At 41.5% G+C, this 19,711-nt stretch overlaps 2 protein-coding genes across 2 annotated transcripts; one reads left to right on the top strand and one right to left on the bottom strand.

Moving 5' to 3' along the window:
* Window positions 1–864: 864 nt before the first annotated feature.
* On the top strand, window positions 865–9,940 carry MED4 (mediator complex subunit 4). The gene is made up of 7 exons (XM_061353083.1): window positions 865–1,017; window positions 3,307–3,373; window positions 3,727–3,897; window positions 4,270–4,327; window positions 5,290–5,376; window positions 6,201–6,332; window positions 9,200–9,940. The coding sequence occupies exons 1-7, from the start codon at window positions 911–913 to the stop codon at window positions 9,370–9,372; spliced, it is 795 nt and encodes a 264-aa protein (XP_061209067.1). The 5' UTR covers window positions 865–910; the 3' UTR covers window positions 9,373–9,940.
* A 3,718-nt stretch (window positions 9,941–13,658) lies between these two features.
* Window positions 13,659–15,471, bottom strand: NUDT15 (nudix hydrolase 15). The gene is made up of 3 exons (XM_061353054.1): window positions 15,200–15,471; window positions 14,909–15,099; window positions 13,659–13,972 (listed from the first exon to the last, which is right to left on the bottom strand). The coding sequence occupies exons 1-3, from the start codon at window positions 15,349–15,351 to the stop codon at window positions 13,827–13,829; spliced, it is 489 nt and encodes a 162-aa protein (XP_061209038.1). The 5' UTR covers window positions 15,352–15,471; the 3' UTR covers window positions 13,659–13,826.
* Between the last annotated feature and the right edge of the window lie 4,240 nt (window positions 15,472–19,711).

Raw genomic sequence — 19,711 nt, 5'->3', positions numbered from 1 at the left:
AACCTTCATGAACATAAAAATTTCCACTGGCTTCTCTGTGACCCCACCCAGGGTTAGAGGCCTGTTTACAGCGCCAGCCCACAGACAGCAACAAGAAAAACATGGTACTTTTTAGCTAAAGCTGAAACTCTTGACAGTATTTGCATCTGTTACCTGCCTCATCACCGTGTGCAGGCCTCTGTAATGGATGCAAAGCTGCCTTTAGCCTCCACGGCTAGACACATCTGCACTCACAGCATCGGCGTGTCAGGCAGGTCATGGCTCTTGTCACCAGTGGGAGACGCAGACCACATCACAGCTATTGGTGCTCATTTAAAGCTCCGGGGTCTTACTACATTTTCACTAACTTTCTTTAGCCTCCTTCTCGTAAAAAGCACCTGAGGGACATTGGTCTATAACGGCTGTCAAAATTTGAGTTAAAAAACTTCAGACTCAATTTAGTCGTAAGTCTTTTTTTCTGCCGTTTGTTTTCTATGTTTTCAGCGTACATCTGAATCTCATTTAGAGGCTCTTCTGCGGACATCCGGGGACTGGAAATGCATTCAGAACCGCAACAAGCGGAGACCCCTGCTGTGTAACGACCCAGCTCCAGGAGGAGGTTTTTACATGAACTCATCTGGCCTCACTGAGGGAGATGTGACCTCCTTTCCCCTCACACCCACGGCTCTCCGCCACATGCGCGCACCCTATCCCCACTGCCGCCCGACCCTTCCTCCTCCAACGCCTCAGGGGAGCCGTTACCCAGCCCCGCTCGGGGCAGAGGGAGGAACCACCTTGCCACTGCCGGGCCGACCTGCGCATGCGTCAACCGCCACCAGGCTGTCGTTCGCCGCCTCGCCGCTCGGGGGTATTGACCGTCCTGGCGCCGCCGCTGAGGAAGTGGTTCTGGGTCGGGTTCGTGACGGGGGTCATGATGGCGGCGGCCTCGGCTGCAGCGGCCGGGGGTGGTGGAGGGGAGCGCAGCAGCACCCGGGAGCGGCTTCTGGCGGCGCTGGAGGATCTCGAGCTGTTGGCCAGGTACCGCGCTGTGTCCCCGGTGCTCGGATGGGAGGGCCCTGGATGGCGGCTGGGCGCCGGGGGTGGGGTGGGTGAGATGACGGAGCTCGTCGCTGAACGTCGCGGAGCCTCCGATGAGGGCGGCGGGAGGAGCCGGTGTCCCTGGGGTTGGGCTGGGAGGGAATCGGGTAGAATCGAATTGGCCCTGCCTGGCCTGACCGGACTCCTCGCTGGTGTGCGGGGCGAGAGCAGGGCCAGGCCCGTGTGCACGCGCTTCCAGGGTCTTCTGCCCTCTCCAGGCCGGCTTCTACGGGAGGGGAGGGAGTTAGCCCGGCCCTGCGTTCCCCTCCGCAGCTTTGACCCCAGAGGTGCCTTATTTCTTGGAGCAGGAGAGCATGCTATTATTCTTACCACCTAATTTGCTGTCTTGCTTGACAGCCTGCGTTTCCTGTGAAATTCTTGCATGCACCCATCTCCCTCCTCTTCCCCCTTAGATTTTAGGCTTTTTATTAGTCATTAAAAATTATGTTTAACTCAGAAATTTGTAGATGGTGTTGCATGACTCAAGCCGTTCTGGTCATTGCCAGCATTAAACTCGAAGTAGGCTGCAGAGCCCGCCTTTGGAGTGATAGCAATTCTCAGATACTTCTTCCATGCCCTTTGAGGCCGGTCCGATGACCCGCACCCAGACTGGCCACCATGTTGCAGAGTGCAGTTAAACTGGTTCCTAGTTATTTTCCTCCTCTCGAGAGAGTAGGAACTTAGGGAGGCTTTTTCACATGGAATAACCCATGCTCTCTATGCGGCTGGCTCACTCTGTGTACAACAAGGAAAATACATTGGTCAGTTGATCTTGTTTTTTATTATTAGGTTTTATTTTCAGGCTTAGATTTTACTGTGGCATACGGGTTGCTAGAGAACACGGGTTTGTAGAGAAAGAAATAAAACAAAATCCCGTTGCTCTTTATTTGTTGTGGTTTTTGTGGTTTTTTTCATGGTTTTCTTTTTAATCTTGGGACCGTTTAGACCATTTGGGCTATTCTACAATAATGAATCCGGAGCAACCCTCAAAAACATTTAGTGAATCTGCCGATTGACCAGCAAACTTGCAGCGCTGTGGAGCTAGGCCTTTCCCAGTCAAGATACTGGTTTGCTGGTATGGACAAACATTAAGCAACAGTCTTTAGCCTTTGCATAGTTTTGAATCTGTGATTGTGTTTTTGGCTAATACATAGCAGAATTACAACCGTCCATGCCACCAACTTTGGTGGTGGTAGCTGATTACTCATAACATTTTGTTTGCTACTGCTCAGTGGTTGGTAAGGTAGAATAAAGCTTTAGTGATGATGACGACTTTCTTTATTATCTAGTTGTGTAAAATCATTTTAGTGTTCAGGAGTGACCAAGAAGTTACTCAGAGCTTTATTGGTGAGGGGCTTTTTCAGACATTTTAACAAGCACCTATTTTCATTTTAAGGCTCTGGCCCCGCTGCTGAATGAGTCATACATCCCACTCAGCTGTATGCACTGAAACAAGCAGAGAATCTGTTCCAAGGACAGTGTTCTCAGATAGACAATTATTCATGCCATTAGAAGCCAAATAAGTTTGCTGAATTTACAGAAATGTCTTTTTACGTTGTGGTCTTGTTGCTTAGTGAGTTCCCTCCAAGGTTCTTGATGGCGTGACAAAGTAAATGGATACCTGGAAGTGTGATCAAGAGGTTAGTTTGAGAAGCACTTCTAACCAAGCACCTGAAGATTATAAGCTTTTTTAATTGTATTTCTATGTGTTTGATATACAACTAATACAATATTGTAGAAATACTTGTAGTAGAAGTAGTTTCACAGCAAACTCTAGATGCTTGAAAGTGTAGACTTAATTGTACTAAGCCCAAGTGTGAAACTTGCTCTGTTTGGAAAAAATGGAGAAAAAGTAGAGAAGTAAAATGGTGAGGACAACTTTCACACCCTTACAACAAACAAAGGATATGAATGTGGCTTATTGTGCTGTTTCTTCTTTCAGCTTCTGTTTGTCTTACATAGTTTGGTAGGAACTCAGCACATTTACTGAGTATAAATGTACAAGTGCATCATGAGATCAGAGAACAAAAAAAATGTGCTTCAATCATGAGACTATTCATAGAATTATTCTTAGTTGAGAAATCCGTGCCAACACTGTACTGTAAAATACTCAAGACCATGCATACTTTTGTAATGATACCAGTACACTGACAATTTGGGGATGATTTGTGATTTACAAATAATGACCTAGAAAATTGTGCAAACACCAATTTTGAGTTTTTCTTTCAGGGAGCTAATTGAAATTTTGGCAATTTCAAGAAACCAGAAGCTTCCACAACCAGGAGAGGAGAGTCAGGTAAGCTAACTTTCTAAACTCGTATTTCTTTGTGTAAGCACAATGCTTCTATATCCCGACCATCACCCTCTTTTTCCCTCTGTTCTTGTCTGTGCTGAGCATAGCTAATGGTGATTAGGTTTTGGCCCCACTACAAAGGCATTCTTGGTCCTCATGTTGTTTGCTTGCTTGCTTGTTTGTTCATTTTGATGTATGCTTCTTAGGCTGCTTTTGCAAACAGAGGGAAGAAATTTTGTTTCATTTTCGTGCAAACAAATACTCTATGAGTGTCAGTGGCTCTTCTTTACAGCATGATTGAGGGTGTATTGTTACTCCAGCTAAATTAAAAGTTCTGCAAAACTCTTGTTCAATAGATCCTGGAACTGCTGATTCAGAGAGACGGAGAGTTTCAAGAGCTAATGAAGTTGGCAGTTGATCAGGGGAAAATCCATCATGAAATGCAGCTTTTAGAAAAGGTAGTAGAAAAGAGGGATAATGATATTCAGCAGCTGCAGAAACAACTAAAAGAAGCAGAGCACATACTGGTAAGTTCATAATGATGTGCTTGCTTTTGAGAATCTACTTGTGAAAAGGTGGCTCTGGAGGAAATGGTGTTGTGTTTGAGAAGATTTAAATATTTAAAACTTCATAAAAGCTTAGTGGTTGGTTTTATTTTTCAGTAGTCGAATACTCTTTAGTTATCATGGTATTCAGTTTTGTTTTATCATGCTAATTTTCTTACAAACCTACTTTATTTCTGTATATTTTGAAAATGTTCACTGAACAGTTTCTTTGTTAAAATGCAATTAAACGCAAGGGTTTATTCATGAAGCTGACTTTGTGTAGTTTAGAAATTAAAGATGCTTTTAAGGTTTGGTTTGTTTCATTTTTTTATTATTTTTTTTTTTTACAACTAGGCAACAGCTGTTTATCAAGCAAAGGAAAAGCTGAAATCAATTGAAAAAGCAAGAAAAGGTGGGTGTCCGTGATTATACATACTACGTAAATGCAGTTGTAAAAAAAGGTGCTTGTGAGCTTGAGTTAGTGTTATTTATTTTCATCTACTATTATAGATTTCAGATGCTTTGTGTGTAAACAAACTTCCATTTCATTATGAACCTATAAACAGAATAAAGGCAAGAATTAGTATTTTTTTTGGTGGCAAACATGGCTTTAATATTAAACTTGAATTCAACTGTCTCAACACTCTTCTTGGACTGATAATATTTGGTTACCCAGCTGCCTCTCACCAAATTGCCTCAGCCAGGTCTGCTGAGGAAAGGAAGAGAATGCTTTGTGTATGCATGTGCTGTATTTGAAAGACTGGCTAGCTAGTGTTACTGGTTTGTACCTGTAACAATTTCTGACATTATGGCACTCCCAAGTGAAACTTACTTCTTTGGGGGTTTTTTGGGAGCAATTTTCGTTATGTTTGGGTTTGTTTTGTTTGGTTGTTTTTTTTTTTATGTGTCCTTTATCATCTTGTTACACCTTTTTTATCTAAAAGAATCAAGGGATTTCGTTAAGCTTATGTTACTGTAATACATGCACATATTTAGAAGGGCTGCTACATGTATGCCCTACAATTATTAAACCAACAAAAAATTTCTTTACTACAGAAAACTCCATAATAAAGCAGGTGCTAAAAGTTACTGACAAATTGTGATTGTCAAGTACACTGCTTAAGAGATTGGTTTGTGGTTTTGACAGCGTTGCCGTTGAAGGTGTAATGAACTTGTGGCTGTAAAATCAGTTCACTGTAAAGGTCGGCCTTGCATAGTCTAAGAATCCTCAAAGTAGTCACTGCATTTGAAACATGCTCTTAATGTTTGACAAAATTATATTCCCAATCTGCTAGCTATTAATGCCCAGTATTCTGAAATAATTAAATGATGCAGCCTCTTGTGAATATAGTAACTTCTCTCCCATTCTTCCAGGTGCCATTTCTTCTGAAGAAATAATTAAATATGCCCATAGGATCAGTGCTAGCAATGCTGTATGTGCCCCTCTCACATGGGTACCAGGTAACCTTCATGTTTATGGCAACAGATTTTTTTTTTTTATAATGAAGCGTGTTCACTATCTTTTCTTACAATGCTTTTATACAGTGATAAACACTGGGGTTTATTAGAATAACATTGTTTTCACCTCTTCTAGCTTACATTTTCAATGAAAAATAGATATCCAAAGTCCGTAGACTTTATTATGTACATCTTCAGAAGGCTACGAAACTTCACATTCCATTAATTGACTGTCCTCCTTTGCTCTTTGTTTGCTTTTTTGCCTGTAACGTTGGCCCCAGTTGTAAATTAGAACCAAGTATGTTGAAGGCTTTTCCATGTGCTTACTTATTTTCCCTCCTGCCCCTTATAATACTCTTTTCAGGGGATGTTAGTAATCAGTAGAGTCAGAAGCAGGGCTTCCAACATGTCAGGTTTCAATTTTAAGAACCATCCTTGTCCAAAAAGAGAAAGTGAGGGTTTTTTGTTTTTGTTTTCCAATTCCTGCCCTTGCTGTTTAGCTGTGAAGTAGCAGGGACAGCAAAGATATCCTCTAAACATGGGTTTTTTTGGTTGTTTTGGTTTTGGTTTTTTGTTATTGTGGCTTTTTAAGTGCTTTTTTTGCCAGGTCTGAATGAACAAAAGAAGTCTTAAGTGAAAAGGCACAGACTTGGATTTTAACAAAACAGATGTGATGCTCATTGCTGATCTAAGCAATCAGAGTATGGTTTCTTTGGTCAAGAAACTAGACACTGAAAAAAAAGTTAATGTCTGTAAGACAATTGCTAAATACTTAAAAACATTCCCTTTTTTTTTTTTTTTTTAATTCTTTTTCTTTTTTTTTTAAGGGGACCCACGTAGGCCATATCCTACAGATCTGGAAATGAGGAGTGGTCTCTTGGGTCAGATGAACAACCCATCCACCAATGGAGTTAATGGACATTTACCAGGGGATGCACTTGCTGCGGGCAGATTGCCAGGTAAGAAAAACTGTTCTGTTTGCTTTTCTTTATTCCTTGTACAGTCATAGCAATTATACATTTGCAAAGGCAAATCAGAGTAAAAATAATGAAAATTATGGCCAGTGGTGTTCCCTAGCAGCAATCATGTAGTAAATAGAGTTAACATTTAGAAATTGCATAAATTTTGCTTCATGTTAAATCATACTGCAGACACTACAACTAAATGTAAGCAAAAGTCACTGAATTACCTTTCAATTCACTTAAATTGCTGTAAGTTAAGTGCCATCAAATGATACTAGAAAGCAGTATTTTCAAAGCAGTCTTTTCTTAGTAGTGATGGCAAAGTACAGGATTGTGAAAGCTGTATTTGGAAGAAAAGTTTGTCACCCGATACTTTCCTTTAAGTCTATGCTGCATATAGCAAGACTCTTTGCTTCGAATTTCTGGATTGAAAAGATGTTACAAAAGACAGCTTGTGAGGTAGTACCTTGAGTGTAGGAATTGGGCTTTATAGTCCCTTACCTTAATTGCTTAGTAAAATGGGCACTTCCGTAGACTGTAGTGGAATTCATTCATTCATGCTAAAATAGAATTTAGCACTAAATTATAGTAACTGAATCAAGAATCCAGTGGTTCTGTACCTGTGCAGCATTAATCTGCCATGGTTAGACTAAATTGTGGATGATTCTTAGTTTAGTTTCATAGATCTGTAACAGTTCTTACCTGACTGTTAAGCCACTTTCAGGTGGTCTGGAAAGTTTGTTTTCAAAAATTGTACTAAATAGATTAAAAACCTCTGTACTATGACTCCATTGGAGAAATAGTAAACTTGGATTTAGTGTTTCTCATCACCTCTCTAATGCTATTATCACCTCTTAGGAAGTGCCTTGAAGTTCTGCACCATCTTGCTTTCTAAACCTCTGGCCTTGGATAAAATGGGTCAGTGAGCTAATAGGAGTGGGAACCTGACATCTATCTATAGCAGTCCACCAGGAAAATGCTGAGGATGGGCCCATGTACTACCTTTTCTGTTCTTCTCAAACATGGTCAGAGTACGAGTTAACGGTTGTGTCTTCCTCATGGAGTTTGAGCATTTATTTGCTTAAGTTTCAGTAGAGGCCATTCTGGCTGGCTCCTCTGCCTTAGAGGATGCAGATTTGCTCCTTTTACTTTTCAGTTGTGTCTCTGTAAGAACCGAAAGCCCACTCTTCAGGACTTTTCCTTCAGAAGCTGGAAAATGTGGGATTTATACACCTAAGTAAAGTTGTTATTTGAATCTGTATCTCCTATGTCAGGGGAAATCCTCTTAATTACTAGACTAACAGGTAAAAGGGAAACATCAAAACATTTGAAAGTAGAGGCTGCCCTACTTGCTTTTGCCCTACTTTTTGGCATTTTGTACAGGGATCCTGCATCTGTTCGTGTGTGGAGGCATGTCCTGAGAACACTCATTATGGGATTTAGCCCTTTTAAAGACTTTTGCAGGGAGATACATACTGGGTTACTGAGTCCTTAGTTGAGTGTGCAAGCCAGCCACTGTGCTGCTTGGTACCCTCAAAACTTAGAGGCTGCTTAGCACGTACATTCAGCCTGGTTTAATAATGGACTGGTTCCAGCATTGAAGTATGGCCACAGAATGTAGAACACCGGCTTTTATTCTCAGCTGTTTCAAATAAAGTTGTTTAACTTCACCAAAGGTGGGATGAGACCACCTTGTACTGTTGTTGGCCTTCCTAAAGCTGGCAGAGAACTAGCACAAAGGCTGCATTCTGCCGTGGTATCTGCTGGTGGGTCAGATTTGTACAGCTAGGTAATGCATCTGGTATTAGGGAACTGTAACTGTAGTTCATACATGGAGAACTTGAAGATCACAAGCTACTATGTGTGTGGAGACTCTGTGCTTTTGAGTTAGCACCTGAGTGAGAGTACATCTCCCATAGATGACCCTCCTGTTTAGAGAGTGCACTGTTTTTTCTGTACTCAAAATGACATGTGCATGGGTTTTTGTTCACTTCTGACTACTTAATTATTTTTAATTCTTGATGTAAGTGGGAGATAGCTGGTTTCTTCTATGGGATAGTCTTAGCTGTGGTGCCTGGTAGTAAGTGGAGAAGAACTAAAGCACAGCAGTAGGAGCATAATTTAAAAAGAAGGGAGAAGAAATGGCATATAGATGCATAGTGCAGCTTTGAAATGGGAACTGTTTGTGGGGGGCAAGGAAGGAAGAGACTAAGAAGTGTGGGAGGAGGGTGGCTTCGTAGCGAGTACAGTGTGTAATGGTTTTGCAGGTTGTAGAAGAGAAGAAACAGCCAGAGGGGAGAGAAGTCAGAGGTAGCTGAAGCTGGCCTCGCTGGGGCACAGTGGGGCATTCCCACTTCAAGTATCTCTGTGGCCCTAGTTTTGTAGTAGGACCTTCATCTCCTTTGCTCTTGGTATGCCATATCTGCTGTTGGAAAAACAATAACCCAAGGTATTTTCAGTGAAATTTGGATAAAACCTTTTACTTTGAATTTCTATAGTCTACCTTAAGGTTTTAGTGTTTTCTTAAATCTAATGTTTTCATCTATTTTTGCATACTGACAGAGGGTGACCATTTTCATTACTGCCAGTGGTTGTGAACGTTAAGGCAGTTCAAACTGTGCTTTGAAGGTGAAAAGCTCTGTATGCATATATACTGTTTTGAAGAGGAGTGATGAGAAATCAAGAGCCATCTACATAAATGGGCCTCTCAGGCAGTGTAGGCTTTTACAGTGATGGAGGGTTTCAACTGTCCAGAATTCAGGAAGGATTTTAAGATTAATTTTAAACTGGAGCTTTGGCTGAGCTGTCTTGTTGCGTTTGTTGATATACAAAGCTGATTGTTTGATAATGCCCCTTTTTTCCAGATGTGCTGGCTCCTCAGTATCCTTGGCAGTCAAGTGATATGTCAATGAACATGCTACCTCCTAATCATAGTAATGACTTCATGTTGGAGCCTCCAGGACACAATAAAGAGAATGAAGATGATGTAGAAGTTATGTCAACAGACTCCTCAAGCAGCAGTAGTGACTCAGACTAGTTCAAAGCGGGACAGTATCCCTAGTAGACCTTTCCTGTGGTAAAGGTAGGTTGGGTGCTGTTCATCGTAAGATACAGTATCCTTTTATTGGTGGTCCTGTGTAGGGAGAAGATAACAGCTGTCTCAGAAACAGGGTGACTAATTTATAAACCATGGACTTCAGTATATTTTTTTTGCATTAGATATTCAAGTAAAATGACTGGGAGCTTTCTGCTGGAGGAGAGATGTCACATTTCCAGCGATTATGTAAATGTGTGAATGTGTATGTTTGCAAGAGACATGGTGTATATATATATTTACTATACATTAGATGACAGAAGTTCCTGGAGAAAAAAGGTGTAAGGGGAATCCCCATGTATGTTTGTTAGTAACTTTACTCTTTTGATGATAGCCTTTTCTATGGCACAGAAATCAGACATGACATTTATAATTTTAGTATCTTTTTGTCACTGCCTAAATCCATGTTTTTGAGCTGAGAACAAAAACATGGGAATAAGGTGTAAGGAAAAAGTTTGTAATTATTGTAATATATAATGATTTGTCATAAATAAACTGAGCTTTGATGTAACTTTGTGTTTCTTTTTGCAAACTTAAATCTTGAATGAGTTACTGTGTAACTTCAGTACTCATCGCATTTTATCCCAGTATGTGGTTGAATTCTGATTGAAGTTTCAGAAGCTTGTACTCATTTTTCCCCTTTGCAAAATGCCAAGTCAGTATTAGAAGCAGCTGAGGAGTCATGAACTCGGCCTGCCCTTTTCAGCTGAGCTTTGCCAGGTACACGCATAACTGGGCAGACCCTGAGGCAGACATGTAGACTGCCCGTCCATTTGCAAGGCTTCTGGTTAAGCATCCTGGGCCCCTGGAGATGACATGCTTGGGGCACACTGCAGGTTCAGCTCCTTCCAGTTCAAAGTACTCATAGATTCTTGTCTATAATTTTTCAGTTCTTTGAACTTGCTGATTTGTTTACGTCAGTAGTTGCATTTCCTGCCTCAGCTACAGTGTTCTTTCATCTTTCCAAAGGCACTTGGCTTTGCTTTCCTTGGTCTGTTTCGCTCAAGGAGTTATTTTACAATGGCTACTTTTAAGTAAACCTCTGATCAGATCAGAAACTAATGTGAGCTGTTGCTCATGGCAGTTACAGGTTTCTGCCCTGCCACGAGGCTTCCCGAAGGACAGATCACAAATTCACTCCACACTGCCATTTTGTAGATTCCTCACAGAAAGTATCTGATAAATCAGGTACTTTGTCGTTTGTTCGGAGAATCTTTCAAGTACTGCTGTCAGTAATGCTGCCATAGATGACCAACATACATACAAATTCCATAAGGATGTAGATGTGAAAAGGACTTCAGTCAGGGTCAGTTGCATAATACAGGGCAGTGCTTTTTTGTTTTAGGAGAAATTGGGAGTTTGGTGTTGCCTCAGCTGTTCCTTTTGGAAGTATTTTTACAGTTACTAAAATTTCACTTCTATTCTGCAGTCTAAGTTTTTCATATAAATATATGTTTTGACTTTTGTTTAGTATCCTGTTTTCCTCTTTGGAGTTTATCCCCAGTGTCTTCATAGAGGACTGTATTAACATGAATTTTTAATTCATGTTAACTCAAATACACCTGCCCCATCTCAATCATTCTAGTTAATCTTGGCTACCCCTGTTCTAGTTCACATTGTTTTTTTCTTAAACATGTGTGACCAGAATCATACATAATATTGCAAAATGCAGCTTCTCAATGCTTTGTACCTGTAATTAGTATTTTCTTCCCTAAATGCCCCTCTCTCAACACATTTTATGACATAGCCACAGCTCAGTAGTCTCTTGTCTTCTCGTTTGTAGGAACATCCTTTTCTTGGCATGAAATACAAATAGAGATAATTAATAATGATGGGAAGTGTAATGTACAGTCTACCCAAAACTCTTACATGGCTTTATGATGTGATTCACTGTGGAGGTGAGTGATTGTTTCCAGACATAAGGATGAACAGAAGCAGTGAACACTTTTTTTTTTTTGTCCTGGGTTGCTTGTTAGTCTGTTGAAGGATTAAAAGGGACCAAATGGGACCAGTGTGTTACAGCTAAGAAACAGGTAAGACAACAACTCTGTCCACAGTTCACTTAGCGTAAAATCAGACTCTGGGTATAAGATGCATCCTAATGAGTTTCTTTACATCAGTGCTCCAAACCATACGCTGTTCAGGAGTATTTTTCTCAATACTGGATAACTGTAATGCTACTTTAGGTGAATTTTTTCTATTACAGTAAGTTAAGCAAAACGTAACGTTTTTTGTGTTCTGTTACTCAGTGGCTTAAATGTGTACCCAGTAGATTTTACTATTTAGCAAATGTACCAAAAAATCAAAGTAAACATAACATTTAGTTGAAAACACTGAGCCTTAGCGGCAAAAAAATACTGAGAATCAAACTTCCGGGGGAAAAAAAAGTCCAAATGCATGATACGTACAAACCAAGTTACTTAAGTTACGGATTGCTGACAGCTGATTGCAGTAGTGCACTGTAGTAATTTCATTAGTCCACTTAGAAAGGATGCCGAAGCCCTGACATATGGTGATACTGTTTGTGTCCTCATTTCAGTAACTGCTTGTGTATTTACAACAGACAGAATGAATATAACCATTAATGGTATCAAAATATTTATTGCATGACAAACCATTCTACAATGACCCCTGTTTCCCCATCAGGAGCTAAATGCCTTCTAAAATTTAAAATTGCACTAGATCATATTAAATAATGGTAATATTTTTTTCCTCTTTATTCTTTGAGACAGATGGGCAGGACATCTGTCAACTTCCTACAGCCTCTTTGTTGACAGCTGAATAGAATAATTTTCAGTGTACATAAAGTTGCTTTCAAGAAGAAAACCTCCACTTTTGAATAGAAAAAAATAAGCTTTCTACAAAGATACAGCGGTAAAGGAATTTTCAGTGATATTTCCCATTTCAAAACTACTTTATAACATTATCTTCTTTATTCACTTCAGAGAAAGAATATGTCCTAAGTAGCATGTAGTTAATACTTCACATTCTAAGCAGGAGGCTTGCAATAATTAAGCAGCATCCTTACACCTCATATCACTCTGTCTGCTTCTCAGGAAAAAGAGCCATCTCCAAGCTCTAAACCATTCAAACTCATTTATTTTAAGAACAGACAAGTCAATTCATAATTTTAGACAATTTAAATCTTTAAATATTGTGCTTATGTTTTATTCAAAATAAATTAAAGTTATCTCAGAACATTTTGTACAACAGTTATGTTGGAAACAGACAAAACCTGTGTTTTAAAAGAAACCCAAAGAGAAAAAAACGAGGCAATTAGTGATTTTTTTGAAAAGTCATATCCTAAAATGAATTGCTGATGTTCTAATCAAATCAATCAAATTCATGATGTTCAAATCAAATCTGATTACAGATCCTAGAAAAAATAAAAATATAAACTCATTGGTTTTGCACAATTTTTTGTATACCATGATTTCATTGCCTATGTTCAATCATTTCATCACATCAAACTGAAAATGAACAATTTTATCAAATCCAGTGGCCATACAGAATTACACCTACTGTGCTGTTTAGCACCTACAACCCTCTTTAGCCCCAAGTATGTCTGTCTCCTGTAGGGCTACACCTATCAATCAAGATTAGTTTGTGTGATGTTTTTTGTGTTCAGCCTAGAACACTTCAGGCACCTCTCCAGTTCTAATAGTTCTATTTGAACTATTAAGAGTTTAGTAACCTGATCAGGGATTAAGATCAACTGTAGAGATTTGGAACACTTCTTCAGATAAATTTTAATGTAACTGAGGCTGCAAACAGAACTCTGTAAGAAAAGAGGGTGGCAAGAAGGACGGGGGAATCTTCACCCCCTGCAATAAACCTTTCATCATTAATGTTGACAATCCTTTCCATGTTTGTCGTACTCTTTCAAGTATCTACTGTCTGCAGAATGAGGCATTGTCTGTAGAATGTGACTTTTGTTCATGACAGTATCTTAACTGAAGCTACAAGACAAGGCTAAGTTTAAAAATTGGTCCAAGATTTATAATTATTTATTTATTTACAATGATAAGGAAGGCAGCATGATACACAAAGAAGTTTTACATAGCAAGACACTGTCTTAAAAAAGTTCCTTTTGAGCCTGATGCTGCAACTGTTACCAAGGGAGTATGTTTCTCTAACTTCTGTTGCTCATCCATATAAAGATTAATAAAATAAAACACTGAGATTTATATAAAAGAAAACAATTCACTTTAACCACAACAGCTAGAAATAGCTGCAGAATGAAATATGGTCAAAGCACTGAAACATCTGGCATCTTTTTGGCTTTGGAAAGGGTGGTATATTGACATGGGCAGAGAGAACATGAGGTTTGCTTTTCTCTTTTCACACCAAAAAGCATGTCTTTCATTTGGCTTGTTACATCATGTGCCATTATTTTTTTATCCCAGTTGGTGACTTCCTGTGTACCCCTTCAGATGATCAAGCTCTTCTGTAAAGGGATTGTAACCTTGCTCTCTTAAACAGCGTAAGGCCCAGAACAGCTGATCTGCTGGAGGAAATTCATCCCACTTAACCCATTCCCAACCTGCAGGGAAAAAATTAAAAAAAAAGGAAAAAAAAAAAAAAAAAGAAGAAAACACCAGAGAATTAAATAATCTGCACTTGCAACACAGAAAACCAACAATATCCTGGACTGATTCAAAGGGAGTGTGACCAGCAGGTCAAGGGAGGTGGTTCTCCCTGTACTCTGCTCTCCTGGGATCCCACCTGCAGTATTGTTTCCAGCTCGGGTCACCAACACAAGGGAGATGTGGACCTGCTGGAGTGAGTATAGAGGAGGGCCATGAAGATGTTCAGAGGGCTGGAGCACCTCTCCTATGAAGACAGGTTGAGGGAGTTGGGCTTGTTCAGCCTGGAGAAGGCTCAGAGTAGACATTAGAGCAGCTTCCAGTGACTAAAGGGGGCCTACAAATAACCCAGAGAGGGACCTTTTAGAAGGGCACGTAGAGATATGACAAGAAGGGAAATTTAGAATTTAGCTTAGATATAGGGAAGAAGCTCTTCCCTGTGAGGGTGATGAGGCACTGGCACAGGTTGCCCAGAGAAGCTGTGGCTGCCCCATCCCTGGCAGTGTTCAAGGCCAGGTTGGATGGGGCTTGGAGCAACATGGTGGAAAGTGTCCCTGCTCAGGGCATGAAGGGCTGGAACTGGATGCACTTTAAGGCCCCTTCCAACTCAAACTATTCCGTCATTGTACGATAATCAGGTAACAATTCCGCCTCTGCAAGTCCGGACGGACTGCACAGAAATTACCAACAGAGTTACTTGAAATTCATTACTTTCCTTAAGTCTTGACCCCACCAGAAGCGAGCGTTTGCTCAGCTCTGCGGAATAAATGTGCCGGCAGCCACCCCCTGCCCTCGGTCTGTCACAGCATGTGGCCATACAGGAAAACAGCAAACCGAGCTCCAAGGTGCATTTTGATACAACGGGCACCCCCCCCTCCGGTGCCGCCCCTCACCCTCGTTCTTCTCGGGCTCGCGGTTGCGCGGCTCCGTGCCCGGCTCCGCCTCCCCCTTCATGAGGACTGTGATGTAGTGGTACCGCGCGGCGCTGCAAAACGAGTTGACGGTGGAGGCGAAGCGAATGTTGCGCAGCCGCAGCGCCGCCTCCTCCAGCGTTTCCCGGGCGGCGCAGTCGGCCAGGCTCTCCCTGCGGGAAGAGAAAGGCACGGCACGGCCGCCTCAGGACACGGCGCGCGTACCGGCGGAGCCGCGGGGAGGGTGTAGGATGGGGGTCTCGGGGCTCCTACCCGAACTCCAGGTGGCCTCCGGGGAGCTGATAGGTGCCGGCCCCCACTGGGCCTTTTCTCTTGCCCAGGAGGACGCAGTCGGGGTGCGCGGCGCTGGTGATCACCACCCCCACGCCGACCCCGGGCCTCGGGGGCTGCGCCGGGTCGCCCATGGTAGGGGAGGCTCCGCTCCTCTCAGGCCCGGCGGGTGGGGGGCGGCTCCACCAACCGGGCCGCGGCCCAATTGTGGGTGGCCGGTGCCTGGGGAGGGGAGGGCGCAGTGGGGGGGAGTACGCAGGGTGCGCTTGCGCGCTACGGGTGGTGGCGGCTGAGCCGCTGTGGGGAGCACGCGCGCCGTGGTACCCTGAGGGCTGAGGCTGCCGCGGGTGAACGAACGAAGAGACGCGGGGCGCTAGGGGGCGCTGTACTCAGGGAGGCTGCCGGTAGCCCGTGAGGGGAGCAGCGCCCTGCGCCAGGCGGGCCGGTGAGGAGAGGCGGGTTTGCGGTTCGTGCTGCCGGCTGTTCGCCCTCTGAATGCACGGAACGGCCTCTGAGAACTGGAAAAGCATGTGTGCAAATGAGGGGCACCTAAGGCCAAAGCAGACACAGCTCAGTTCCGTGGAGGTCAGGGCGCCAGTTGGTCTCTGACCGTAGATGTGTTCCTCTTAAGAAGTGCCCCTTCTTGAGTTAGCCCACAGTATCTGTTGGGAAGAGTCTGGTACCAGGGAGTCCCTTCTGAAACTTAAAAAAGAAGTTACAGATTTGGCTAAGCAGAGCTCCAGAGGCAGAATGACAGTTCCTGAGTGACAAGAAATCAAAATTTCACATTTAATTATACAAATACAATTATGTTGAATACAAGGTACAAACTTTAATGTTCCTTGCAAACAACTGTAAAGTTTGTCAGACCTTCCCCAGCCTGTTGATCACAACCCAGATATGAACTACTCTTCATTTGCAGGACTTTCAAATAGAGGTTCTTTTGTGAGGTTTTAAAATACTCATGTACAGCTTTTTTCATTTCCTTTCATTTCCTTATGAAAGCCACAGGGCCAAATTGGCTGAAGATAAATCAGTACTTATTTTGTGGTATTATTTTTTTGCCTGAATGTGCTCAGTGCGGCATCAGACGAGTCCCAGTGTTGGCATGAAGGAAGCATTAGGAGTCCATGCATGGGCAGGCTGGGAGCAAGGCTGCCCTTTGACAGTAGTTGGCCGCGCTGTTTAGCTGCATTGTCAGCCCACACCCTGAATTACTGACATCAGTAAATAAACAGAATAAGAATCTTGGGCAAATTGCCCAGCTAACTGATTTTTTTTTGTAAACCAAGCTTGTTCCTTTATATCTGCCCTGCTGTACAGCTGGAGTATCTTCCGGTTAAGCATCAGTTACATCACTTCTGTGTTTACATTTTAAGATGTCAGTGATCCTACAAAAGTCTTTATCAAAGGCTTCTCCTCACCCACTGAACTCATTCTGGTTGAATGCATTAAAACACTGTGAGACTTTATCTGAACAACAAAAACATTCTGCTTTCTGTGTATGCCATTTTCCTGTACCTTGTACCAAATGGCACCTACAAATGAGTCTGAGGGTGGCCACTGTCATTCTACTCATCTTTTTAAATACAAAAATATTTATGACTGTAAATATACAGTCATTATGCTTGTTAAAATGGTAGCAGCATATAGTTTGTTACAAATATATAATCATGTAGAATATAAAAACATTTTTATGAACAACTAATACTTTTCAGTAGGCTAAGGTTTTCCCTTTCTCTCTACCATCCTATTGATCACAAGGATGTGAAATATTACTCCTTTACAGGACTTGAAAGTAGGTTTGTTGGGGTTTTTTTGTAAGGAAGGTTTTGAAATAATGCTTTTATACAGATGTTTAATGGTTTCAATTTTTTTCATCTTACATTTGTGTAATTAATGTAAAGAATACTTACGAAAATAAAATGCATTTTGTTGACTGAATCTCTTCTAATCTGTTTCACTTTAGGAATTATTTAGGCATACACTCAAGTTTTGCACAGACTATGAAGTAAATATAGGCCAGTATTTATGAGTTTGATAGTGAGCAGACACATACTGAAGATATGGGAAAAAGCCAAGAATGACAAAGTAAAAATGCATCTTCTATAAGTAGGATGTTGAAAAGCTCACAAGATTATGATTTATAGGCTTTTTCTTCTGACAAAGTACTTCTGTGAGGTGAACAGCTAAAGCAGTGTATTCAAGCCAGCATGTGTCCAGGCTGCTATGGAAGCAGAGGCACCTACTTTCCAGGCCCAAGGTTACTCACCCTGCTGCTGCTATTGAAGTGGCTGTGCAGTGAACTGGACAAGTAAGCTCATCCAGCTCCAAAAAAAGCCCCACTTTTATTTTCATGGATTTGTTTTCTAGCATGCTGTGAGCAGCACAGGGAGGGGATGGGACAGAATTAGGTCAGATTACAAAGCACAAAGCCAAACCTGACTCAGCAAACTGGGAAAAGATTATTTTATCAGCAGGATGGGTTCCCTGGTACCATTTACAGCTCAAGTACATGAGTGGTTGAATTGGCACAAGGGAGACACCAAGTAAAGCAACTGGGAACAAGAGTGACAGAACTAATCATGTTACGAATAGGCCAGATTTATGTCAGATTAAAATGACTATACAGCCATTCCTTAAGAAGAACACACAGAAAAAAGACCAGGAAAGAACACAGTGTACAAAAGCTGCTTGAAAAGCAACTACACAACCAGAAAACATCCATCTTTCTGAGAATCTGACACATGGTTCCCTGGCTGTGGAATTTACTGCATATTCACATTTGCTTAGCACAAGTATGAACTGGAAGATGTAAGGATTAAGTTTAAATATTTTACATTTCAAAGCTGTTATTAGGACAGCAGTGCATGGCATCAAAGTCCTGCCAGCAGGCGGACTGAAATGTGAGCTTGGAAGATGGATTTTCCCTCACTTGCATTCAAGCAGCTGGTTGTTACCCTGAATCCTAATACTGAAAATCTAAAATTTGACATTGTTAACCGTTTCCTCACTTCTATTTTAGCAGAAATATTTTTGTGATACTTATGCTTCCATTAAATCACCAGATCTCTTACCATAATTCATCTCTTGCTGTAATGTTACTGCTTGATAGAAATCAGTATCAGAAATTAGGCTAATTTAAAGACCACTCATGTCCTCAAAGCCAAGAAAGGATGACAAAGCTTGTAAAATTAGAGAGACCTGGATCTATAAGTCCTTTGGGATCTCCTGGCACATACAGTGCTACAGAAATCTGAGTATGTGTGGATGATTTGTATTTCCTGTGGGGATACCAGCTATAGTTGAAGTTGCTTAGAAGTTTCTGATTCCTTTGGTTTAGTTTTTGCAAATATACTAAAGCATAAATATTAACGCCATAAATTTCCAGCATGTCATCTTTGTGTATCAACTTTTGAGGTTAATTTCAGCAAAACCTATTCATTTATTTCTAGGAGATACATTGGAAAAATACAATTTGAGTGTGGGAACAAAAAAGCCTTTCAGGAGTAAAAAGATGGTCAGTGATCAAAGGATGAAAATATATTCAAGTTAGTGTCAGTAAATCCACACGCCATTTTGTGCACAGAGCTTTTTAAAGGCGTGCTGTTACAACCTGAGTATTTCCCCTCACATGGCATATTCCAGTCCCTCCAGCTTAAATTACCTTCTTTTCCTTAAGATGCTGTCAGTTACAACTGGGAGGTAGTTTTGCCTCACAGCTGAGAAATAGCGACTATCTGCTCTTGTCATGTTCAGTATCAGCAAGTGAAGTAAGTCACCAGAAATGACTGTTCAGTCAAAACCATAGTAAAGCCAAGACATGATCTAATGAGCTGGCATCTGCTGCCTCTGAGGTGCAATGACGGAAAGAGAGGTTATAGTCTTTGCATTTTTGGGTGAAAATCCTGGCCTTTTTTGCCATGGTAGGATGCTGCACCCTCTTCTCTAAAACAGAAGCTCTTGTCCCCTTTCCTTGCTAGGCTGTACTATTGATACTTAAGTCATGTGCCAGAATCTTTTCTATGAGGATGCTTTATGCAGCTGTGGTTCTGCGTTGACGAGGTAAATACGGCTAGAGCACCACACTAGCTATACCACTTTTAACATTAGGAAAGGTGGTAACTAGGAAGGGTTGATAAACTACAGCTTTTTCCTATGGGATAGTTGGACAGAGCCTTGGGTGACATGGTTTGGTGCGAGGTGTCCTTGCCCATAGCAAGGGGGTTGGAACTAGATGATCTTAAGGTCCTTTCCAACTCTAACTATTCTATGATTCTAATTCCATGACTGAGAGTTTTTTTCTTCTAAAGCTTGTATGACGTTACACTAAAGATACATATACTAATGAGGGTGCAAAGATTTACACCTGAAAGTGCCAATGCAAATGTTAAGTACACATTTAATTTTTGTGGGTTTTTTTTCTGATATTGCAGTTCAAATGTAAAAAGTAGCTGCTTCAGACAAAACAAGGAGAGAAACCAAATGCAATTT

The sequence above is a fragment of the Neopsephotus bourkii genome, unplaced genomic scaffold (assembly GCF_033783945.1).
Source record: "Neopsephotus bourkii isolate Nb327-2 ecotype Australia unplaced genomic scaffold, CSIRO-AGI_Nbou_v1 NB_663, whole genome shotgun sequence".
NCBI lineage: Eukaryota > Metazoa > Chordata > Aves > Psittaciformes > Psittacidae > Neopsephotus > Neopsephotus bourkii.
The sequence above is the reverse complement of the archived record's forward strand: the minus strand, read 5'-3'. Positions and strand labels throughout refer to the sequence as shown.

Coding starts and splice junctions, on each gene's coding strand:
- MED4 (XM_061353083.1), top strand. CDS start 911: ATGATGGCGGCGGCCTCGGCTGCAGCGGCCGGGGGTGGTGGAGGGGAG. Junction 3,374..3,726: donor AACCAGGAGAGGAGAGTCAG/GTAAGCTAACTT, acceptor CTTGTTCAATAG/ATCCTGGAACTGCTGATTCA. Junction 4,328..5,289: donor AATTGAAAAAGCAAGAAAAG/GTGGGTGTCCGT, acceptor CCATTCTTCCAG/GTGCCATTTCTTCTGAAGAA.
- NUDT15 (XM_061353054.1), bottom strand. CDS start 15,351: ATGGGCGACCCGGCGCAGCCCCCGAGGCCCGGGGTCGGCGTGGGGGTG. Junction 15,100..15,199: donor GGAGGCCACCTGGAGTTCGG/GTAGGAGCCCCG, acceptor CTCTTCCCGCAG/GGAGAGCCTGGCCGACTGCG. Junction 13,973..14,908: donor CGAGCCCGAGAAGAACGAGG/GTGAGGGGCGGC, acceptor TTTTCCCTGCAG/GTTGGGAATGGGTTAAGTGG.